The sequence below is a fragment of the Dendrobates tinctorius genome, unplaced genomic scaffold (assembly GCF_039654945.1).
Source record: "Dendrobates tinctorius isolate UK_male_01 unplaced genomic scaffold, ASM3965494v1 ptg000084l, whole genome shotgun sequence".
Taxonomy (NCBI): domain Eukaryota; kingdom Metazoa; phylum Chordata; class Amphibia; order Anura; family Dendrobatidae; genus Dendrobates; species Dendrobates tinctorius.
Genome location: NW_027361752.1, coordinates 45,445,415 through 45,471,020, shown reverse-complemented (window position 1 = coordinate 45,471,020; position 25,606 = coordinate 45,445,415). Strand labels below are relative to the sequence as shown.

The following is a 25,606-nucleotide window of genomic DNA, read 5'->3' as shown; positions in this document are numbered from 1 at the left end:
AATATAATGTAGCCCCCTCATATAGTATAATGCAGCCACCCCAATAGAATATAATGTAGCCCCCTCATATAGTATAATGCAGCCACCCCAATAGAATATAATGTAGCCCCCTCACATAGTATAATGCAGCCATCCCCAATAGAATATAATGTAGCCCCCTCATATAGTATAATGCAGCCATCCCCAATAGAATATAATGTAGCCCCCTCATATAGTATAATGCAGCCACCCCAATAGAATATAATGTAGCCCCCTCATATAGTATAATGCAGCCACCCCAATAGAATATAATGTAGCCCCTCATATAGTATAATGCAGCCACCCCCAATAGAATATAATGTAGCCCCCTCACATAGTACAATGCAGCCACCCCCAATAGAATATAATGTAGCCCCTCATATAGTATAATGCAGCCACCCCCAATAGAATATAATGTAGCCCCCTCATATAGTATAATGCAGCCACCCCAATAGAATATAATGTAGCCCCTCATATAGTATAATGCAGCCACCCCAATAGAATATAATGTAGCCCCCTCATATAGTATAATGCAGCCACCCCCAATAGAATATAATGTAGCCCCTCATATAGTATAATGCAGCCACCCCAATAGAATATAATGTAGCCCCCTCATATAGTATAATGCAGCCACCCCAATAGAATATAATGTAGCCCCTCATATAGTATAATGCAGCCACCCCCAATAGAATATAATGTAGCCCCCTCATATAGTATAATGCAGCCACCCCCAATAGAATATAATGTAGCCCCCTCATATAGTATAATGCAGCCACACCCAATAGAATATAATGTAGCCCCCTCATATAGTATAATGCAGCCACACCCAATAGAATATAATGTAGCCCCCTCATATAGTATAATGCAGCCACCCCCAATAGAATATAATGAAGCTCCCTCATATAGTATAATGCAGCCACCCCCAATAGAATATAATGTAGCCCCCTCATATAGTATAATGCAGCCACCCCCAATAGAATATAATGTAGCCCCCTCATATAGTATAATGCAGCCACCCCCAATAGAATATAATGTAGCCGCCTCACATAGTATAATGCAGCCACCCCCAATAGAATATAATGTAGCCCCCTCATATAGTATAATGCAGCCACCCCAATAGAATATAATGTAGCCGCCTCACATAGTATAATGCAGCCACCCCCAAAAGAATATAATGTAGCCCCCTCACATAGTATAATGCAGCCACCCCCAATAGAATATAATGTAGCCCCCTCACATAGTATAATGCAGCCACCCCAATAGAATATAATGTAGCCCCCTCACATAGTATAATGTAGCCCCCTCACATAGTATAATAAAGCCTCCTCAGAGTATGATACAGCCCCCTCATAGAATATAATCCAGCCCCACAGTCCAGTACTCACTCACTGATATATTTAAAAAGAAACACACACAATCTTCACCTCTCCTCCTCGTTCCCGGCTCTGCTCCGGTGTCAGCAGCTGCACTGCCTGGCACACACAATGAAGTGACGTCATCGCGCACTCGCAGTGTCAGAGGGGAATGATGGGACAGGGAGCATCAGCTGACGCTCTCTCCTCCATCATTGCCTTGAATTGTACCGGCGTCCATGATGAATGTGGCGGGGGGGGAGGGTCGGCACTGGCACCAGGCGAGCCCCCCTGACTCACGGGCCCCATAGCGGCTGTGTGGTGTGTCACTATTAGCGGCACATCACTGGTTGGGGGAGCGGGGGCCCTAGGCAGCTGCCTGGTCTGCCTGCCGCTAACGCCGGCCCTGCCTGTCGTCAGGAGTCCACCGCACCTCTGCCTCCTGGTGTCCTGCTTTCTGGGGGGGGGGGGCTCTCCTAAAGACTGACAGTTCCGGAGTGCTCCCCCCAGTTACCGACACCTTTTCAATTTTGACCCATTTAATAAAATGAGACAACCTTTTTTTTTTTAGTTCATCTCCCCCTAAAAATACAAAATAAAAGTGATCACACATCTTATAAACTCCAAACTGGTACTAATAAAAACTACAGCTCGCAACGCAAAAAAAACCCAAAGCTCTGACACAGGAAAAATAGGTGTGGGATTGCTGCTTCCAACAGGTGGCGCTATAGAGTTCAAGGCCTCGCTGAAGAGGCAATGTGCACATGAAAAACAAAAACTCTAGGGTTTGTTTGTTTTTTAACTTTTGTGAGAAGGGAAGGAAGAGAATTAAAACGCAAAAATAGAAATTGGCTGCGTTCAGATGCAACATTTCACTTTCAGGTGCGGTTTTTAGCTGCTGTTGTTGTCACTTATCAACGGCAGGTGTCGCTATCCGTTCCAGAATCCTGCAGCGGTACTTCCTACATTCCAACAGCAGAGGTCGCTGTCGCCTAATTCCCAATCAAGCAGACAGCGGCGCTGCAGTGGTAGTTGTCAGCAGTCCCCAGCAGGTGTCGCTGCGGCGCTGTGACGTCAGCGTGCGGTGAGAAGTTGACCCGTTGGATCGGGCGATGTTCCGGACGCCGCAGACGGGTTTCCGTCAGTGATGTCATCGTGATTGACGTCCCTGCTGCTGCTGACGTCATGGACCAGGCCCTGCGGGAGTTCGCTGCCCACCTCGGGGTGTGTGAGGAGGCCCCCGGCTCTCAGCTGGCCGGAAACGACTGGGATTTCCTGGATCTCGATATGGAGGCGATCGACCTGCGCTCCCTGCCGATGGCCGTCATCTGCTGCAACCTGGAGGTCGGGGTGTTCTACGACAGCCGCTGCAGGGTGAGTGCAGCCCTGGGGGCAGAGAGTGACCCCCAGCCCTCACTGTGGGGGGCTCAAAAATGGGATTATCGTATGGAAAGGGCCCCCCGCCCTCCCGACACCGCCGGGCCCCTCTGTTTATTCCTCCTGGAAATGTCTGACCTTAAAGGGACGCTCCACCCCGGCACCGACCACTGATTCATCCATTTGTCCCGTAGAGTCGCCCTATCTGGCGGCCTCCAAGATGGAAGACGCGGGGGTCCGGCCTGTCACAGTCGCGTTAATTTAGGGTTAGTCAGACGGTCGACATGGGTCTGCAGTGCACAGACCGGCCTCGGGTCAGGAGAGGCGCCGTCCAGTCCGTGCACTGCGGTCTGATGCCCCCCCTCCTCTAGCACGACATGGCGTCTATGAATGCAATACCCGGCCGCGGCTTACCAGCTCGCTCCAATCGCTTCCATTTATTCCCATCTCCAAGATCCTGTCCCCCTATCCCAGTATGGAGTAGGTGTAATAATAGCAATATTAGAAATGTAGTCTAGTTCTTCTGATTTGCTATGTCTCTTTCCTCATTGCAGGACCTTAGGTATCCATGGTTACGACCACTAGCTGCTATATAACTGTACTACCTCAGTGTCCGTAACCATGGATACCTAAGGTCCTGCAATGAGGAGAGAGACATAGCGAATCAGAAGAGCGGCACGGTGGCTCAGTGGATAGCGCCAAGGACAACATCTGCAAGGAGTTTGTATGTTCTCCCCGTGTTTTTGTGGGTTTCCTCCGGGCACTCCGGTTTCCTCCCACACTCCAAAGACATACTGATAGGGAATTTAGATTGTGAGCCCCATTGGGGACAGTGATGATCATGTGTGCAAACTGTAAAGTGCTGTGGAATATGTTAGCGCTATATAAAGATTATTATTATTATTTAACTAGACTATATTTCTAATTGGAGGGATTTCCTAATATTGTTGTTATTACGCCTACTCCATATTTAGGATCGGGTCTTGGCGATGGGAAGACCCCTATAAATGTGTCTGATAGCCTCCGACAACAGGATTTAAATTGCTCGGTCATCAGCCATTACCCCCTCCCCCCTCGGTGTAAAGGCCTCTGTCGCCGCCATCTTTGTGCTCCCGTAAAGCCGACATGGCGGCCGGACGTCACTGATAAGTAATTTGATTCAATACTGCCAATACCGAAGGCGTAAAAAAAAAAAGTAAAAAGTTTTTGAAAATAGAAAAAAAAATAAAAAATCCCCAAATAGTATAAATTCCCACCTGACCCCTTTTTCCCAATTTAAAAACAAATAAAGATGTTGTCGGGTCTGTAAAAATCCAATCGAGGAAAAAGTTCATTTACCCCTATGGGATCATCCAGTCAGGAGGGGGTTAATAGATCCCGGAGTGCGCCCTCCCCGCCGCTCCTTGTGTCATCACCTGATGTGACCTGTTACCTTAAAGGGACCTTCGCTCTGCACCAGTGCATGCTGGGAAAGCTTCATTATAAGAGCGCGTCAGGACAGAGGGTTGCGGAATCATGGCTACTGCAGTGCGACCCGGACCCCGATGCCGATCACGGCCCCTGGGAGGGGGGGGGCACTGGCAGAGCGACCTCTCCTGACATCACTGATGGAGTAAATGCTTGTATTCCCCCATTATAGGACTTCTTCATTCTCTTAGAAATGTGTTCATAAATTGACAACTGGGCGTTACCATTTCCCCTGTTAGAGGGGGGGGGCGTGCCCTTACCAGATCTAATGCTGTTCTGTCAGTGTGGACATTATCACCCCCTCACAGACCAGCAGAGATCATGCGGTGTCTCCCAGAGCTCACGTGAGCGCTGCAGCTAATCAGTGCCTACTGATGGGCTGCAGCGGTCAGAAGAGCATCAGGAGACACAGCGTCCGGGAGGAGGGAAGATGGCTTCTTTGTTAAAGAGTTACCGCCATTTTTATTTAATAAATCAACAGTACACGTGAGAATAATGGTTTTCCTCACCCTCCCCTGGTCCGGCGTGGGTCAGAGCCCAGCGTCTGGTATTGCCTGCAGCGTTATAATGGCGGCACAAGCCACTAAGCTCACTGATTGTCTGCAGTGCTGCTGACATGATGTTAATGCTGCAGATGATAACAGACACAATGAGCAGCAGAGACTCTGCACCGGATCGGGGAGGGTGAGCAAAGGTCTTTTTTTAATATATATAACTTCTACCATAATTGTAAAACCCCTTTTGGAAGGGGGAAAGGGGGGGGGGGGCTCTTGTAAATCCCCATATAATATCTGAAAGCCTGGTGATGATCTGTAGGATGTCGCTGTGAACACCAGAGGGCGCTATGTCAGGCTGTCGGGTTAGTAATCCTGGTTCTTGTAGTGCCCGTGTATTTGCAGTAGGGGGCGCCATCTGCCTTATTATTTTATGGCAGGGCATAAGAGGGGGGGATGTGTTTATTGCCGCAGCGGTGACACTCGTGTCTTTCTACAGTTATTACAGATCCGAGCCGACCTCGCCCGTTCTTTTTGCCTAATATTGAAGTTGTGATACGCAGGGTGATGTAAATGAGTTGATGCAGGAGACAGCGGTGGTTTTGATGGTGCTGATGCGATTATACGTCACTATGGACCTAATGGATGGGGGGGTTAACCCTTTCAGATGACCTCCTCAGGAAAAGAGAGAGTCTGACGGCGCCGGCCCTTTAAATCACTCGATGCTACGTCACAGCTGGATTGCGGATCAGTGTGTGAGAAAATCCGACCGAGGACGACTGACATCTCCTAATAGGAGAAAGTAAATATTTCCTGCATTAAATATTAACATGGGGGGGAGTTAATGGTGTCTCTCCGCTTCAGCGTGCGTCGGTGCATTTAACTCCTTCTCTGTCTTACTTTGCTGCAGTGTTTCAGGTTGTTGGTAATGGTGAATTGCTCTATTATTTGTTTCCTATTTGGCGCTCGATCGGCCGTTATCCGGCTCGGATGTTTCCCGTGTGACGACCTCTTAGTTGCGGGGCAGAGGGTTTCCGCAAACTCTCCAGAGACGTCTGGGAGGCTCCCGATGTAAAGGAAAGGCTCCCGGGCGCCCAAGAGAGTAAGCAAATCTCTGCTTCCTGAAAGGGGCAAGTCCGGAAAAATGGGGGGGGCTATATATTCCTTTTGAGAGATGGATGCGGGTCCCAAATCCTGCGTAATTGTCAATGGCCCCAAGCGTACTGTAGCACATGAACTCTGCCCAAAAAGTGGGCAATCCCAGGGCGGATCTGGGGGTGTACTAACTTCTCCAACCAAGATTTTGGTATGTGTGTTGTAGGGGACCTGCATCCACCTTCAGAGCGAGGCCTACTAATGGTGAGGTATGGTGTGGCCGGAAAAAGTGGCGCTGCGTGTAAAGGATCCACCGGATGCTGGGATAAAGGGGTTCTCTCATAGTGAACGTATATCGCATAGGACGTGACATGTAGATGAGGGTCCTGCATCTCTAGAGCAGGGTAGCCGCTGGCCAACGCGTTCAGGGGGGACTGAATGAAGAGAGGATTGCGCACGTGCCCTATGGGAGTCATGGAATCGACCAGGCAGTCTGCTCGGCTGACTCAGAAGTGAAGGCTGTGCCCATGGATGTGGCACATTCCCCCTGGTGGTGTGGAGGTCTGGGGACCTCTGTTTTGGAGATGGGTGTCTACTACAGTGGTTGCGTCATAGATTTTGTAGACGGGAATGCACCTTTTAAAGGGTGGCGCTTTGGAAGATGAGCGACTCTTATGATGTCTCGTTGACTGGCGTGTGAACGGCTGGCAGGTATCGGACCCTGGTCCTGGCTGTCACCTGGGCATCATCCGCTCTGCTCACCCTGACCGGTACAATATGGAGGCTCGTGCGACCGAGTCCACATCTGCCTGACACCCAGGCTGCCGTTTTCTTGCCGCCCAACCTAATTCCGGGCCTGCCTGGCTCCCCTCTCGCCAGTATCATTAATTATGGACTGTTATCTGAGTTTCCCTTTAATTAGTGGCTTTTTCCCCTCCGGATCTGCAGATCGTCGGCCGTTGTGCCATTTTTCCTTTCCATTTAGCCGTCACTGGATTTATTCCTCTCCTGAAATTGTTCCATTTAATATTATTGGAAACCTTGTAATTTACAGACGCTTCGTGGAAACAAGTCCTGTCCGCGTCCATTACTTAATGATTCCGAGCGCCGCTCTCCGGGTTAGTGACGGAAATAATTCTACTTTATAAGGCGAGGTCTGAAGACGAGGTAGATGTTCTAGTGATCTGTTCCTGGGGAGGGATTGCCGGCACTCGTACGGACGCTTTTGGGCTTTCATACCCTCTCTGTGTAATGACGGAGAGGCGACCAACGCGTTTTAAGCTCTGTGGTCACTCTATAAAAACGGAGCGTATTTGTGTTCGTGCCGAACATCTAGGCGCCATGAAGGTGTCGCATTGCGGCCCTATTCCATCCGTTCCTACCCTGTTGTCTTAATCCTAATGAGCCCCATTCCGGATATACAGATCCGTAGACTGCGCTCGTAGATCGCCAGGGCACCTGTTGTGCAATTTCCTCACAAATAGGCTTTTGGTGTGTTTCAATCAATGTTTGACTGGTGAATGAAAGTAAGCTGCAATACCAGGGCATGGCCACAATGTTGTGTGTGGCGCTCTACCCATAAAAATAAGAGGCTGATACACTGACTAGAGCGCCATGGGTTTTGGGATTGTGTCCCCCCACCAATCAACTCCAAGCAAATCAGACGGGGGGGGATTTATGCACCCATATTACAGATGCAAGTCCGAGCAAGGGTACGACGGCTGTAGAGACGCGTAAGGAGCTGTCAGCTCAGATCCATGGCGAGACCAAGGCTTGTGCCTATAAACCACGTGTCTGAACCAGGCCCAATACTGAGACACAGAAACTTCAGCTGCATCCCCCTCCTCCCACCACTCCATTCCTCCCACAAACTGATTAATTTTCTTCCTATAAATTAAAGGTTTTTTTTTTTTTAAATCAAAACACTGCATTTTTAGTGCAGCAAATAAAATGCATGGCAACCGCAACGTGTGAACAGAGCCAGAACAGACCATTGCTTGGCAGAGCTTCCATAAGAGAGGCTAATCTCAATCAGTGGCGGCGATTTGTGCTGCCACGAAATCCTTAGTGTTGGCAGCACCTCATCCCCCTGCAAACCTGAAGATCATTCCTCCCCGCGTCATCTGCACAAAAGCCTTAAACGAGCCCCAAACCTCTCCGAATATTACTGATCGGTGGTCTTTATGGACAAGATCAAGACACCTATTCCCATTCCTGGTTGTCCCCAGTCTGTGGATGGAGCAGATGTGAGCGGCGCTGATTACAGCTGTTCCTTTCCCACAGACGCCCTGTCATTACGGAGCTGGGTACAGCGCCCTCCTCTCGCTTTGATGGTTCACGTATATTTAGCTGGATCTGACTTTTGAAGCTAAGATTAGTGAGTTCTCTGTAAACTTACCCTAGGCAGCACATCATAGGCAACACACCAGTCTCCACTAACCACATAAGGAACAGCATGTTTACGGTTTTCGGGGCGCGGCGCGTTCTGCAGCGGCATCGGGTGCGGAGCTCCGATCTGTGGGATGTTCTGCAGTTCACATCTTTGTGAGTCATCTGTATATAGACTCACATGGATGAATGCCTTCTTAGGCTATGTTCAGACACAGCGTTTTTGCAGCCAAAACCTGCTCTCTTGACAGTAATAAGGCTGGATTTTTTAGTTGTGTTTTTTTTTTTTTTTTGCGCCAGTTGAATGTGATTTTTCTGCATGTTTTATTCACCAAAAACCACTACTAAAGCATTGGTTGCGTTTTTGCAGCGTTTTTTTCATTGCTTTCTATGGGTGGAAAAAAAAAAAAAAGCAGTAAAAACGCTGAAAGATTTGACACGATGCAGATTTAAAAAAAAAATAAGCCACACTTCTCATACTCGATCAAGAAAAACAAATGACCAATGTGTGCGCATGAGATTTCTGAAATCTCAGAGCTTTTCTAGTACTGTGAGTAAAAAAATCTGTAAAAACACCGGCTTACGCTTCGTTCACACGTTGCATTTTTTTTTTTTTTTGCAGCTTTTTCCGGGCAAAATAAAAGCTGCTTTTTACAGTTTCAGCAAAAGCTCTGAGATTTCAGAAATCTCACGCACATATGTCTTTTTTTTTTTTTTTTTTCCTGTCTGAATTGGAAAACTGCAGCGTTTTTTAAAATCTGCAGCCTGTCGAGTCTTCAAGCGTTTTGACAGCTTTTTTTTTTTTTTTTCACCCATAGAAAGCAACGGGAAGGTGCAACAAAGCGTTTTTAGTAAATAAAAGTAACTTTATTAAACGTATACGGGTGAATGCAAATACGCAATGTGTGAACGTAGCTTTGCGATCAGCAACGGCAGCATTGTGTCCTTAAAGGGGCGGCCCAGCAGATGAAAATTAAAAGCGCTCAGACAAGTATGACGACTCCGGCGTGCTCGAAAAATATGTTCGTCAGTCAATCCCTCCATGCGTCGTCGCTGTCAAACAGGCTGAGACATGCCGTTGCGGGGACATGAAAATAATAATCCAGCACGCCGTAGACACTCAGCCCCCGAACACGGCGGATAACACCCGATCCGATCACGATCGCTCATCACTAATAAGTAAACCAACGTCGATCACCACCGCTCCCGTTCTGATGGTTAACTGTCCCTGACTGTCTCTACCCCGTGGTTCCGTCTCCACACGTGACCGATTTCGCATTTTACTCCATCTTTTATGGAACATCATGTGCCTGGTGATTTCTGACGCCGTACCCTCTGTAGATATTTCCCACTGACGGCGTTGTCGTGTTGAGATGACTCCCGTGTCGAGCGCTGAGCTCTTCTCCCGCCATCTGCGCCTCCCGCGCTGCTGACACTTCTTTTTCCACCTTCCTTCATCTGGAATGAAGGTCGGGTGTTTGTTTTCCGTCGGAGGGAATCATTGACCCTTCCTGCCCTCCTGGACTCTGCCCACGACTTGTTTTTTTTTAACTCCCGTCAATTGTTTTACAATTTTTTTCCATCCCTGCAAACTAATAAAAATCCCGAGCACAAATCAAGATGAAAGGCGACAGAGTCACTTGAAGAACGGCGGAGAGGAGGAGGCGGCGCACGAGGGCCGTCTTATACCTCGTGCACCGTATAGTTCTGGTTTTCTGTCCTTACAGCGAGATTTTATCTATTGGATCCACTCGTTAAACCCCTTTAAAGGGGCGGTTCACGGAACGGTGTATTTCCTTCTTTTCGGTAGATTTGCCATAAATGTCCCCTTTTTGGATCCGCCACGTATCTTTCCTTCACGGCATCCTCCACCTAGTCCAGCAGATGTGCTCCACGATTTTCAGGACTCCTATAGAAGTTACTGGAGAGCGCTGTGCAGGTGCGGCCGCTTCTTCATTCCCGGATGGGCCCGTTTCTCATGATAGATTTGAGTCCAAACTCGGGGTCTTGCCATAAATGAAATGCTTTAAAGGGACTCTTGTCGGCAGAAAATGACTGTTCAAGCCAAGCCCAAGGCGCTCGGCGCCCCCCTTAGTGCAGCCATAGAGTTAAGGCCCCGTCTCACATAGCGAGATCGTTAGTGAGATCGTTAGTGAGATCGCTGTTACGTCACCGATTTTGTGACACAACAGTGATCTCGCTACGTATGACCATAGCGGCGACCGCCCCCCCCCCCGCTGGATCTCGCTGATCGTGCTCGAATGTCCTGGGCCATTTTTTCATCGTCGGTGTCCCGCTGGCCGGCATGTATCGCTGTGTTTGAGGCCGACGAGCGACCTCGTTGGCGACGCAGAACTCAGGGACGCAGGCGGGAGTCGTCAGAATAGTTGCTGTGTGACAAGGTCCCAACGACCGCCGAGGTCGTTATACAGATCGCTGGATCGTTGCTGCGTCGTTGAGTAGATCTATCTGTCTGACAGCTTACTAACGACCATGTGGCGACGCACCAGCGACCCTTACCAGGTCATATCGTTGTCGGAATCGCTGGTGCGTCGCTTAGTGTAATGGGACCCTTAAGTACACCTTCTCGCCTGCTTGGATTGCACCTCCACCCCCTTTAACTGACGGCTCTGGCTTGATAGATCCGGTAGGTGGGAAGGTGCACTTAAATCTTCAGTCATTCTAAGGGTGCATCGAGCGCCTGGGCTTGGTTTGAACAGTCATTCTGTGCCGACAGGCTCCCATGGAAGATTATCCTGTGAGTATGGTGTAAATGTCCTCGGTGGGCCAAATGAGCTGCCATGTGAAGCCCCCATTTAGACAATGACCCCTTATCCCGTAGGGGGTCCTGGGGGTCAGATAATCCATTAATGTACAAGTCTCCTTTAAGAGCAATGAGCACCATTTTTAATTTTTTTTTTTAATTATTGATTAACCCTTTGTTGGCTTTAGTAGATTTTTCTTAGAATTTAACAACTGGTTGTAAAACCTGCGGTGTGATTACATTTTATGCTTCAGTTGCAAGGGAGGGAAAAAGCAAAAAATAAGTGCACCCCGCGTGCAAACTATTTTTTGTGTTGCTCTCAAATACTGCAGACTCACGGCTTGTGACCAGAGCGTGCACCGGACGGTACCGTCAGCGAAACAGAGAAACCTGACACGGTGCAAGAAGCGGCCAAGTTCCCGGCATCCCTGAGTCGGCACCGGCCGAGTTTCCACGCCTCACAGTGAAACAATGCAGCCTTTAAAATCTAAGCACTGGGGGGCGTCATAAAATCCCACCGAATGGAAACTCACCTGCAGGACGGCAACGTGCAGCGCGTTCACTGGGAGCGAGTGCGGACGGCAGCATTGCATCAGTGCCTTATTCATTGCAGATCTTGAGCTGGATCATTTACCGGCTGGTCCCCGTCCAGAGGTTTCCACCTCGTAGTTTCCATGTGTTCCTAATAATTCACCCTCGTAAAATCCTCGCTACATTACGGCTCATAAATCTAACCATGGTAACATAGGAAAGAGTGATAAGTAAGGTGAGGTGTGCGGAGTACCAGATCACTTACATTTTTTTAAAGGTGCGTTCACATGGGGCAGAAAATCTGCAACATGCGGTATTACATTTCATTAAAGCAAAGTGGATGAGATTGCACCAGATTGCGGATCATTTGCTCTCCATACTTGTTGCATGTTGTCTGTAGCTGATTCCCGGTAACCACAAGAAAATAATGTATGAGCTCGAAGGGTGGTACCTCACAAGATGGGCTCAATGGCTGGTAGCCCGTCACGGGTTAGGGGGCTCGACATGGCGTCTAGTAGCTGGCCACGGGGTCTCTTCAGCTGGTAGCCCACCATGAGGGGACTTGACTCGATGGCTGATAGCCCATCACAGGTTAGGGGGCTCAACATAACAGCTGGTAGCAGGCCACGGGGGGCTCGTTGGCTGGTAGCTGGCCATGAGGGCTTGTCAGCTGGCAGCCCACCACGAGGGGGGACGCGGCTCGATGGCTGGCAGCCCGCCACGAGGGGGGACGCGACTCGATGGCTGGCAGCCCGCCACGAGGGGGGACGCGACTCGATGGCTGGCAGCCCGCCACGAGGGGGGACGCGACTCGATGGCTGGCAGCCCGCCACGAGGGGGGACGCGACTCGATGGCTGGCAGCCCGCCACGAGGGGGGACGCGACTCGATGGCTGGCAGCCCGCCACGAGGGGGGACGCGACTCGATGGCTGGCAGCCCGCCACGAGGGGGGACGCGACTCGATGGCTGGCAGCCCGCCACGAGGGGGGACGCGACTCGATGGCTGGCAGCCCGCCACGAGGGGGGACGCGACTCGATGGCTGGCAGCCCGCCACGAGGGGGGACGCGACTCGATGGCTGGCAGCCCGCCACGAGGGGGGACGCGACTCGATGGCTGGCAGCCCGCCACGAGGGGGGACGCGACTCGATGGCTGGCAGCCCGCCACGAGGGGGGACGCGACTCGATGGCTGGCAGCCCGCCACGAGGGGGGACGCGACTCGATGGCTGGCAGCCCGCCACGAGGGGGGACGCGACTCGATGGCTGGCAGCCCGCCACGAGGGGGGACGCGACTCGATGGCTGGCAGCCCGCCACGAGGGGGGACGCGACTCGATGGCTGGCAGCCCGCCACGAGGGGGGACGCGACTCGATGGCTGGCAGCCCGCCACGAGGGGGGACGCGACTCGATGGCTGGCAGCCCGCCACGAGGGGGGACGCGACTTTCTGATCAATCCTGATTATTGGCTAAAGATTGGGAATGATCAGGAGGTAACGCTGCTCGATTGGCCAATTATCAGTCCATGTAAACCTCCAGTAGCCCTTAGCTGCCTCCCAGGGCCATCTTGCACTCGCTCTGTGCAGTTGTTGGGTGTTGGCACCATTACATGTGCACAGAATATTCCACCAGAGATCTGTCACGCACGGTCATATACACAGATTTGCTCTTTGTGTACAGAGGGTTCATCTCTGTGGTCACATTTTTCTGCCAGACATGGTTTTTCCAGCCGATTTCCATATGATGACCTTCTCCGTATGGAAATCTAAACAGATAACCTGCAGACCGTCCTTCCATTCACAGGTAGTTTCCATTATTTGGCTGTGGCTTTATTTTTTTCCTTAATACATTTCCGAAATGCGGATTTAGTTATTTATTAATTGATTTATTTTTTGCCTTTAAAACTACAAAATTGCATCAAAATTAAACAAGAGAAAGGGTCCCGTAACCGGAGTTTGGACTTCTTGGTACCTCTAGTCACGAGGCTGTAGACCGTCCCCTTTAGTGATATGTTTATTGCAAAGGAAATCCCATTTAAGGCCAGTGTGAGAGGACGGGCTGCAGTCAGGGCGTCGCACCTGTTGGATCGCCAACTTAGTCAGGTCCAAAATCCACTGTGTTACATTCAGTACCGGGCCTAAAGTTTAAGTCTAGTCTTAAAGGGGATGCCACTTTAAAGCCGAATGTTGTTGTCCGTGTTCGGACTGGCTGAGGGTGTCCTCACCTGAACTCTACGGCCTCCTTTATGCCTGCGCGGTCAGTGGTCGCACACGTCCACTACCACTCCTTTCACACTGGTGTATGTGGCGCGGGCGCCGTAGTTGCGCCTGCTCCACGCCTCACTTCAACGGCTGTTGGAAGAAGAGGTGGAAAAAAATGAGTGCAAAAATGAAGATTGGCCCCGGTAAGCAGAGGTTAAAAGGGTTATATAACGTTCGACTGCTTTTTCGCAGGGAGTTAGGCTGAGCTGCAATACTGCTCACAGCCTGTGGACAGGGGTGGCACTGTTTGTGAAAGAGTTTCAACCCTAATGTATGACCATGTTCTCATCTAGAGGGTGATAAAAAATAAAAGTGGGTGTGGGTGAAAGATGGAGTTATTTTAGGAACTTTTAGTCCATTACTGTCACTTATCAGCGTCGGAGCCAAGTGGTTACGCCAGTAACGCGAATATAATATTAAATGAAATTTTAATTGCTCGAGCTCACATTCCTGAAAGTGTGAAGCCGAAACAAACATTGTAACTCGGGTATAGAAGAGGCACCGGTGACATTTTCCATGAGGTCATCATCGCGGGAGCTCACTCATTAGAGGTGTGTCAATGGAAAAAAATCTCTCCCGAGGACTGGCCTTACGCCGTTACAAGATTTTTTTTCTTTGGCACGCCTGACTGCTAAGTAATTGGAAAACCAAATTGCAGGGCTTGACTCCGTGAGACTGAGGTTAGGTTATGCAATCTCAATGTGTGGCTGCTCCGGGGCGAGATAGAGAAAGAAGCCTCTATCTGTTGTCATGCCTTGGCAGCCTCGGTGCTGCTGAGGATTAGGTGCGGGTCCTCGGGGCTTATTGGAGGGTTTTCATGTTCGTTTCCTTCGTAATTGTTCGTAAGATTTGATGAGGTTGTGCGGGGTTATAAAAACATGGCTCCTGGTGTCCAAACGGCGCCACACCTGTCCACTGGTGGCTTGTGGTATTGCAGTTCTGCCATAGTCCCATGGACATGGTAAGAAAGTCTGTCGCCCTTTCAATCACAATAAACAGTGGATAGAATAAAATCTATTCCTAATCTGTCATTTGTATGTTTCTATTCTCTTGCATCCCCCTTGTGCGCCCCCCTGCTGCATACAGATGAATAAGACCTAGGAGACCTCTCATTATGTGAACGCTCTCAGTTGTCATCTCTCATGGGGTCTGTCAGTGTGACTCTCCGGACCTGTATCGGGTCCCAAAATTTGGCTTTATTGGCAGTTTAGACAAGGGGATGTTAACTCCTTTCTCCAAAAATGTCAGAACGGAGCACTCTTCTTCTGATTAGAATGGAGTGACAGTGCGCTTTCTCCACCAGTTCTACTTTAATAGCTGGAGAGTTGAACTCTGCTTTCTCTGCTATGAATGAATGAAGTGGCGGTCTCTCACGCACACTGCCGCTCCATTCTAACGGGTAGAAAAGTGACCCTTTCCGGCGATCGGTAGGGGTGCCATCAGTCGGACCCCCACTAATCAATAAATTGTTACACTTCTTGTGAATAGGTGATGGCTTCTTCCAACCAGAATAGTTCAAAAAGTTAATCTTGTTTTCTACCTGGCTCTTGGGATGAGCTGTAGATGCAGGGCAGGACCCCTTTGATTGCGTCCCATCGATGGCTCTTACTGTTTCACCCAGTCAGTGTCCGTCTCCATAAATGTAACTCCTATCTGAGATCGGCTTGTAAATCGTTGTGCCGAACACAAGTGATGCAGTAAATGCTGCTACAAGCCGCGCTCTTGGATCCCGCACACTTTTTCCATCCGCTTCAGCAGCAGCTGGTTTACATATCACTCCCGAGCCTTTAACAAGCTGCCTATATAATCAGTGTTTCCATGAGGACCGCTCTATTTTCTATCAAACCCCAGTGACCTAGCCAAAATAGCAGGAAGTCTTAAGTGGGGAGTATCGTTCCCGACTGTTTCCTTTGTTGAGATTCTTCCTTTCAGCGCTCCGCCAGCAGATAAGATTCATGGATGTTGTTTTTGTCTTTTCTCTCTATAGCCATGGCGGCACAGAGTTGTACCAGTATCGATGCATCTTCCCCATAGTGCCTGTATACATCAACTCCTGCATGTGTTGCGGCTATTGAACAACCGAGAGACATGCAGCTGCAGAGACTCGAACATACTTTTCGAGCACGCTGAAGACACTCGGTTATCCGAGTACTATCTCAGTATTAGGCCAGTTTCACACGTCCAGATAATTCCGGTACCGGTAAACACGGTACCGGAGCTGTCTGTGTGGATACTTGGTACCTTCATGTGGCACACGTGTGGCAACCGTGTGCCACACGTGTGCTGCATCAGGACCACACGGACGGCCGCTGGGAAGAATCGGCTACAGTAAGCGCTGTTCCTGGTGGCTGGTGCTGAACGCGGCTCTCATTCTGCTCTCCTGCTCTGCCGGCAACAGCGAGCAGGAGTGCAGAATGAATGAAAACCCCCCCCCCAGTTTGTGAACCAACCAGACAAAACTTACAGCTGAGGGCTGCAGCCCTTACTGTAGCTGTCAGCTTCATTAAGGTTGGTTCTCAAGAATAGAGGGTCCCCGCGCAGTTTTTTTAAGTTATTTAAATAAATAATTTAAAAAACGGTGTGGGGTCCCCCCTATTTTTGACAACCAACCTGACTAAAGCTGACTCCTGAGGGCTGATATTCTCAGGCTGGTAAAGGGCCATTGATCTTGGCCCCCCACAGCCTCAGCCTAAAAACATCAGCCCCCAGCTGCCCAAAAAAGGTGCATCTATTAGATAAGCCTATTCTGGAACTTTGCCAGGTTCTTCCCACTTGCCCTGTAATGGTAGCAAGTGGGGTAATAAAGGGGTTAATGCCACCTTTCCATTGTAAGGTGACATTAAGCCCGGATTAGTAATGGAGAGGTGTCAATAAGACACCTCTCCATTACTAATCCTATAGTAATTAAAGGGTTAAATAAACACAATTAGAATAAAGTATTTTAATGAAAGAATACAACACACACAGTTTTAAAATCTTTGTTACACTGCTAATTCCATTGCGACGCCCTTGATCTCCTGAAAAAAGGTGAAAATAATAAAGCAACAATATACATCTCGGGGGTTAATCAGTTTCCAGCCGGCGCATGCTCAGTAAATAACCTGCCTTCATAACCTATAAAGATGAGATGCCCAGTGCAGTTCTATTATCTTTAGAACACTTGCAATTCAGTGTGACAGTAGCTGCTCCTCACTGTTTTCTCCTCCCATTTTGGACGTTGCGTCACACAGCAGTTTGAAGCTCCCTCTGTGAGTAACAGCCAGTCCGACAAAAGGGGGTGTGCTATTATCAGGAGACTGGCCGATATTAACAGCATCATAGTGCTGCACACTGCTGTAATCCCTCAGACTGAAGGGGGGGAGCAGTGAAGAGCAGCTTCTGTCACATCAGTCCCCTGATGATGTCTCCTTGTCTGAGGTGAGGGGGTGTAGCGGGTCAGGGTCTGCCCCTTTTTGTCGGTCTGTTAGTGTGACGCTCCTGCTATGAGTGTTATGTGACAGAACATCCCAGACAGGAGGGCGGAGTAGTGAGGAGCAGCTGCTGTCACACTGAATTACAAGTGTTATAAAGAAAATAGAACTGCACCTGGCCATCTCATCTTTATAGTTTGAGGGAAGGGACAGTGTATAAGTTTTTTGATCTCCTGGGAATATCCCTTTAAAGGCTATAGCCAGGACTTTATGAAAAACAAAAAAATGTGCCTAAACACTAACGGGCAGATAGTTGCTATCTTCCAGCCTGTTGTGCACGGCGCCCTTCTTTGACATCACAGACCACTCCTGCAGGGGATTCGGCTACCTCTGCTGACATAACGTTAATAGAGTGTAGGCTTCTTCTCCGCTTCACTCTGTTGTCATGGCAGGGCTACCAACATCTTTCTGATTGACAGACGGATTCCAGCTGCCTAACTGAGGAAGCTGGCTGTCAATCAGAATGATGCTGGAAGTCACACCCCCTCATCAGAGGTAGCTGAATCCTCAGCAGGAGCGGTCTATACCAGAAAAGTACCGCGCCGGGCACAACAGGCAGGTAAGTAGCAACTACCTACCTCTTAGTGCTATGGCACATTTTTTGTTTTTCATAAAGTCCCGGATATACCCTTTCAAGCATAACTTCTATTGAAAATCCCCGCTCCTCGTGGGCGGTCCTAACCAGTGACAGCAGGGAATTGCTCATTAGGATCACCCACTCTACAACTATGCCCAGAAATGAGCGGGATTGCAGTTAATAAAATACAAATTATTCTGAACCTTTACCCAAAAAACAATATATCCAGAAAATAGTATATCTGTTGGGCTCCTTCTGCTCTATAACATGGTGCCCAAAAACTGCGCAGCATTTCCAGGCTGACGGGTTCCTTTTAATATAGAAGATAAGAAGCTAACCATAAACCACAAAAAGGAGGAACATGCCTTGTGCACCAAGCAGATGTTGTGTCTTTGACTTGTGTCCTCGTCAATGTAGTACACCACATCTGCTTACATACAAGCTGAGGCGTCATTTTTTTTTTGGGACTTCCTCTGCCGCGGTTTGCTTTTCTTTTCTCTTGAATTATTTCTAAACTAGGGAACGTCGCTCCAGGATTGTCAGGTGTTGTGTCCCTAGCAGTTACCTCTGTCTTAGTCTAAGCTCAAGGCTAAGGGAACTCTAAATTGATGATAGAATTGGAAGAAAATAAATGAGGAGTGCTGCTTAAAGGGGACCGATCACCAAGTGAAAAGTGTCCAATTTTTGCTGGTACTTCCCTCCCGCTGCTCCCCTGGGTCTATCTTTTCTTTTTTTATCATCCACCTTACAGTTCTAGAGATATTGGCCTTTTTGTTAAGTGATGACTTTTTTTTTTTTTGTTTTGTTTTTTTTTTACTAAGGGGGCAGGGCGCATATCATTCTTTGGGGCGGTGTCTATAGGCTGCTCTGCATTATTACCCTATGAGCCACACCCCCTTAGTAATAACCGTAAAAAAAGCCCATATCTCTGGAACCGGATGGTATATGTTATAAAAAAAAAAAAAGTACGCAAAGAAGAAATTGGAAAAATAAGAGCCAAAAAATGACACTTTTGACCTGGTGACGAGTTCTCTTTAATACCTTCCCACAATTGAATTCCCTAAATAATAGAAGAGAAGTACAACTCTTCTTGTTGTTCTCCCCGCTCACCTTCTTAGAATATGCTAATATTGATCCTTCTTAAGAGGTCACATGGGAGTAGGCTGAAAACACATATGGTACCTGCCACGGCGTGGCCATATGGTACCTGCCGCTGCGTGGCCATATGGTACCTGCCGCGGCGTGGCTATATGGTACCTGCCGCAGCGTGGTCATATGGTACCTGCCGCGGCGTGGCCGTACGTGGGCCTGCCGCGGCGTGGCCGTACGTGGGCCTGCCGCGGCGTGGCCATATGGTACCTGCCGCGGAGTGGCCATATGGTACCTGCCGCGGAGTGGCCATATGGTACCTGCCGCGGAGTGGCCATATGGTACCTGCCGCGGAGTGGCCATATGGTACCTGCCGCGGAGTGGCCATATGGTACCTGCCGCGGAGTGGCCATATGGTACCTGCCGCGGAGTGGCCATATGGTACCTGCCGCGGAGTGGCCATATGGTACCTGCCGCGGAGTGGCCATATGGTACCTGCCGCGGAGTGGCCATATGGTACCTGCCGCGGAGTGGCCATATGGTACCTGCCGCGGAGTGGCCATATGGTACCTGCCGCGGAGTGGCCATATGGTACCTGCCGCGGAGTGGCCGTACGTGGGCCTGCCGAGGAGTGGCCATATGGTACCTGCCGCAGCGTGGCCGTACGGGGGCCTGCCGCGGTGTGGCCGTACAAGTACATTTATCACCTGTAGGGTCCTATGGATATGACTTGTATACCCTGAGGCTTTCTATGTGCAAATGGCACACATGAAGTGCAGACACTGTGAGTGCATCCTTATACAGAGGCACGAGTCCCTCCATACTACACGCTGAATATTGCCTCGTGCCATATTGATCACTGTATGTGTAATCTCTTACTTATAGTGACCTTACCCTCTATAAAACGTCCGCGCACCGATGTCTGCAGCACAACTTCATGGAAAGTTCCTGAAGTTCCTTTATTTTCTCCAAATTACATAATTTAATTATTATTGAGACATTTTTTCCGTTCCGCTTTAATTTCCTGGCTTTGAGCTGAGTTTTGTTTTTTTTTCTTTTTCCCTTGTGAAGTAATGTACGGTTTAGTCGCGCTTTAAAGTCACTGCCAATTAATCTAATCCTTATTCGATGGCTGCAAATAATCTTATATTCCTTTTTCTTGTGTAATCCGGCGATCAGACTTTAGGAAGCCGGGAAATAACGGGCAGTTCTGTCTAAAGCTGCATTCATCATTGTGATTTCCGGTGACCAGAGAATTTTGCGTTGCTGGAGCTCTTCCATTATTGTCTTATGTAGAGGAAAGCCATGGCAGGGAAAAGTGAATAAAAGTGCATAAAAGTAAAAATGTCGCTATACAGTCCAGTTCTGCATGACTAGGCCTTGTAGATGGTTGAGTCAGCGATGAGGAACTGATGTAGCAGGGCTGAGTTTGCAATGGTGGTCGCAGAGCTGGCTGAAATGATGTCAGGGATGAGGAACCGATGTAGCAGAGCTGGCACAGTGATGTAGCAGAGTTGATTTAGTGATGAGAAACCACTGCCTAGCAAAACTGAGGCGACATTTTGGTTCCCAGCACTGTAGATCAGCAGACTAGCTGAGTAGTCCTGCGGTGCTTTACTATTTGAGCCGGGCTAAATTACCCGGAAGGTTAACGTCTCAGGAGTAGAAAGCCTAGGCCAGAGGAAGATGGAGGACTCAGTGCCGGAGTTAAGAGAAGTAAGACCTCCTACGTATCTCTGTACGTTACTATTCAAAATCCGCACTTGTCCACTCGGCTACATCGTCCAGGAGTAATTCGGAAAAATGGAAGACCTCTCCAACTCAAGGAAGAATTGGTAAATGTCCTGGGCACCGCAGAATCCTCCCGCTAAGCCAGCTTTCCCGTCCTTCAGGGTCATGGGGCAGAAAGCAGATGTGGTTATGATAGACCAGATGTCGGAGGGAATGGCAGTGCGCTTGCATGACTACCCGTCAATTGGGCAGTAAGGGGGAGAATGGCTTGGGACCCCTGTTTTGGTGGTTGTTGGTGCTCCTGGCCCCCTAATCATGGCTGGAGCATGTAGGATGTTATCATTAAACTGTCAGTAAACTTTCCACTTCTAAAAGGTGGCACTAGAGAGACGGCTTATTTTTTTGGGAGCAGAGCTAATTTGCATACATTTTTCCCAGGGATCACTTCCAGTCCTATAAGTCTCCAGCTGAAAGAAGAGGCTCTTAGTGGTGACCATTTCCTTTAAGTTTCTTGGTACTTTATCTGCAGTGTTTCCGTCTTCACTGTCACTTCTTCTTGTAGGCTGCTGAGAGCTGCTGGCACGTCTATGTCCCAGAATTGGTGTTGGCACTCTTTTTTTCCCCTTCGCTCATCTCTCGCTTATTGCATTTTGGCTGTGGGATTTTGCCCTGGAAAGTCTGATGCGAGCTCACCGGGGCGCATTATGTAACAGACCGTAAGGACCGATCTCCACACATTGGGAGTGTTTTACCTGTTAGGACTGTGATCTACATCTGTTATAGAGCATTAATTAATACAAAATATCAAATTAGTATCTCCAACCTGGAACCGTTCTTGATAAGATCTCTGTTAACGATCCAATCACAACATGGCAGCAGGATAGAGGGGCAGAAAGGTGAGGATTCCTCAGCATGTTCCTTATGTATTGCTAGAGGCGGCACGTGGTTTTCTCATACAGAGCTCCAAATCCTCTGCGCTGAATTATTATTCTGGGGGGGCCACAGTCATCACTGGGGGGGTTTACTGTGTGCCGGATTATTGCTCAGTGCACTGTATATTCTGTGTGCAGTGTGTGATTGAGGAGGAACCGGCATTTGTTATTTCTAGTCCATACATCAATAGCTGCTCTATAACAAGTCTGATCAGAGAATTCCGCTTCTTTCTCCTGGATTGTAACGTCACTCTCAATTCTTGTGTACAATCTGCATTATGAAAATCATGTATTATAAAAGCGTAAAAATGAAAAAAAGCTCGGTCAGTAAGGGCCAAGTGCCACCTAAGGGCTACTGTGGGCAGCAAGAATGTTACCACTTACAGGGGACCTGTTAGCTAGAAATCACCCGACCCACCATACAGGATCTCACTGAAGTTCTCTCTGTCTGTCTCGTCATCTCTATCCGCCTCTCTATGGCTGTCACGCTGCCTCCGTCTCCCCCCCCCCTCGCGCTGCCTCCGTCTCCCCCCCCCCCCTCGCGCTGCCTCCGTCTCCCCCCCCCCTCGCGCTGCCTCCGTCTCCCCCCCCCCCTCGCGCTGCCTCCGTCTCCCCCCCTCGCGCTGCCTCCGTCTCCCCCCCCTCGCGCTGCCTCCGTCTCCCCCCCCCCTCGCGCTGCCTCCGTCTCCCCCCCCCCTCGCGCTGCCTCCGTCTCCCCCCCCCTCGCGCTGCCTCCGTCTCCCCCCCCCTCGCGCTGCCTCCGTCTCCCCCCCCTCGCGCTGCCTCCGTCTCCCCCCCTCGCGCTGCCTCCGTCTCCCCCCCCTCGCGCTGCCTCCGTCTCCCCCCCCCTCGCGCTGCCTCCGTCTCCCCCCCCCTCGCGCTGCCTCCGTCTCCCCCCCCCTCGCGCTGCCTCCGTCTCCCCCCCCTCGCGCTGCCTCCGTCTCCCCCCCCCCCTCGCGCTGCCTCCGTCTCCCCCCCCCCCTCGCGCTGCCTCCGTCTCCCCCCCCCCCTCGCGCTGCCTCCGTCTCCCCCCCCCTCGCGCTGCCTCCGTCTCCCCCCCCTCGCGCTGCCTCCGTCTCCCCCCCCTCGCGCTGCCTCCGTCTCCCCCCCCCCCCTCGCGCTGCCTCCGTCTCCCCCCCCCCTCGCGCTGCCTCCGTCTCCCCCCCCTCGCGCTGCCTCCGTCTCCCCCCCCTCGCGCTGCCTCCGTCTCCCCCCCCTCGCGCTGCCTCCGTCTCCCCCCCCTCGCGCTGCCTCCGTCTCCCCCCCTCGCGCTGCCTCCGTCTCCCCCCCTCGCGCTGCCTCCGTCTCCCCCCCTCGCGCTGCCTCCGTCTCCCCCCCCCTCGCGCTGCCTCCGTCTCCCCCCCCCTCGCGCTGCCTCCGTCTCCCCCCCCTCGCGCTGCCTCCGTCTCCCCCCCCCTCGCGCTGCCTCCGTCTCCCCCCCCTCGCGCTGCCTCCGTCTCCCCCCCCTCGCGCTGCCTCCGTCTCCCCCCCCTCGCGCTGCCTCCGTCTCCCCCCCCTCGCGCTGCCTCCGTCTCCCCCCCCTCGCGCTGCCTCCGTCTCCCCCCCCTCGCGCTGCCTCCGTCTCCCCCCCCTCGCGCTGCCTCCGTCTCCCCCCCCTCGCGCTGCCTCCGTCTCCCCCCCCTCGCGCTGCCTCCGTCTCCCCCCCCTCGCGCTGCCTCCGTCTCCCCCCCCTCGCGCTGCCTCCGTCTCCCCCCCCTCGCGCTGCCTCCGTCTCCCCCCCCCTCGCGCTGCCTCCGTCTCCCCCCCCCCTCGCGCTGCCTCCGTCTCCCCCCCCCTCGCGCTGCCTCCGTCTCCCCCCCCCTCGCGCTGCCTCCGTCTCCCCCCCCCTCGCGCTGCCTCCGTCTCCCCCCCCCTCGCGCTGCCTCCGTCTCCCCCCCCCTCGCGCTGCCTCCGTCTCCCCCCCCCTCGCGCTGCCTCCGTCTCCCCCCCCCTCGCGCTGCCTCCGTCTCCCCCCCCCTCGCGCTGCCTCCGTCTCCCCCCCCCTCGCGCTGCCTCCGTCTCCCCCCCCCCCCTCGCGCTGCCTCCGTCTCCCCCCCCCCCTCGCGCTGCCTCCGTCTCCCCCCCCCCCCTCGCGCTGCCTCCGTCTCCCCCCCCCCCCTCGCGCTGCCTCCGTCTCCCCCCCCCCCCTCGCGCTGCCTCCGTCTCCCCCCCCCCCCCTCGCGCTGCCTCCGTCTCCCCCCCCCCCCTCGCGCTGCCTCCGTCTCCCCCCCCCCCCTCGCGCTGCCTCCGTCTCCCCCCCCCCCCTCGCGCTGCCTCCGTCTCCCCCCCCCCCCTCGCGCTGCCTCCGTCTCCCCCCCCCCCTCGCGCTGCCTCCGTCTCCCCCCCCCCCCTCGCGCTGCCTCCGTCTCCCCCCCCCCCCTCGCGCGGCCTCCGTCTCCCCCCCCCCCCCCCTCGCGCGGCCTTCTCTCGTGTATAAGTAGTCCGGTGATTGACGTAAAACTCGAAACTGGTGCATGGTGTTTGCTCCTGTCCGTGCTGGGCCAATGATTTTGGTTCGTGCATGCGCCATTTCCAGGCTAACCTCCGTTTCCTTGGAATAGACTCAGGAGCCCTCACCATTTGCAGATGGACAACTCTTTGGCTCTAGTATACGAAGGCTGCACAAAAATTGGCACGTGTCCTGATCAACCTTTGCTTCTGGCCCATTGATTGTTATAGGGCTAAAAACCTGCACAATTTAACTTTTTTTTTTAGGCAGTCCCACTGGTGCGTTCGGCCTCAGCCATCTAGATTTGGGCCGAGTATTACTTTCACACCTTGTCATTCGTGTCTTGCATTCTCCTTCTTGGAGCTTTAAACTCGTTCGCAGGTCGCGTCTATTTTCATTCTTCAGCTATTTTCCATTGCTTAACAGGTATCTCCGGTCCTGGGAGATAATTGCAGGTTTCAGAGCTGGAGCAGCAGATGTTTCATACTTGGGTTTGGCCTGTGATCTTCCGCCATCGTCCTCGTGTCCTGATGCGAGCGGCGTCCCGTTACCTAGTAATTCTGTGTTCTCGCGGCTGACCTTGTGAATTCAGGTCAGTATCGGAGCTATGACAGCTATGTCTGTCCGCCGGTATCTGTTACAGAAAACGTGGCCACCTTGTAGGGCTGCGAGGTTCGCTCTGTGTTAATATTTTCCATCTGATACTTCACACTTCACTTCGTCTTCCAGCAAATGCTGCTTTCTGTCCATAGATAGGGTGGAAACAAAACTTATGGAATAAGGTCATTTAAAGGGGCCGCTAATGTAAAAAAAAAAGAATAAAGTAAAATTCGAGCTGGTAGAATTTCCTCTTAGTGATAGCCCTTTTGGTCGGACCGTTGACGCAATGCGTTCAACACTTTATTTTGAGACTCTCTGGGGTGTTTTTATTTTGAGACTCTCTGGGGTGTTTTCTTTATTGCCATAAATGTCCAAAAGATCCGCGCATGTTCTGTAATTTCCAGAGCTTCCATAGAACTGAATAACGAAAGCTGCGCATGCGCAACGGGACCCCATGCTTGAGATAAATGTAAACCACTGGTGATATATCCTTTTAATATATCATAAATGTCCCAGAAGGGAATACTCAAAAGCTGTTTCTTTTTTTTTTTTTTTTTTTGTGTTCTTCATAACCCTGTTTTGGGGACCATACAGTGGGGCAAAAAAGTATTTAGTCAGTCAGCAATAGTGCAAGTTCCACCACTTAAAAAGATGAGAGGCGTCTGTAATTTACATCATAGGTAGACCTCATCTATGGGAGACAAACTGAGAAAAAAAAATCCAGAAAATCACATTGTCTGTTTTTTTTTTTCATTTTATTTGCATATTATGGTGGAAAATAAGTATTTGGTCAGAAACAAAATTTCATCTCAATACTTTGTGATATATCCTTTGTTGGCAACGACAGAGGTCAAACGTTTTCTGTAAGTCTTCACAAGGTTGCCACACACTGTTGTTGGTATGTTGGCCCATTCCTCCATGCAGATCTCCTCTAGAGCAGTGATGTTTTTGGCTTTTCGCTTGGCAACACGGACTTTCAACTCCCTCCAAAGGTTTTCTATAGGGTTGAGATCTGG

General features: G+C 51.0%; 1 protein-coding gene across 1 annotated transcript in view; it reads left to right on the top strand.

Annotated features, from left to right (window-relative positions):
- The first annotated feature begins 2,404 nt into the window (after positions 1-2,404).
- Positions 2,405-25,606, top strand: part of RCAN1 (regulator of calcineurin 1) — a 79,457-nt gene continuing 56,255 nt past the window's right edge. Inside the window, exon 1 of the mRNA XM_073584628.1 lies at positions 2,405-2,744. Within this exon, the coding sequence (XP_073440729.1) occupies positions 2,556-2,744 (189 nt within the window). The 5' untranslated portion in view covers positions 2,405-2,555. The remainder of the gene's footprint in view (positions 2,745-25,606) is intronic.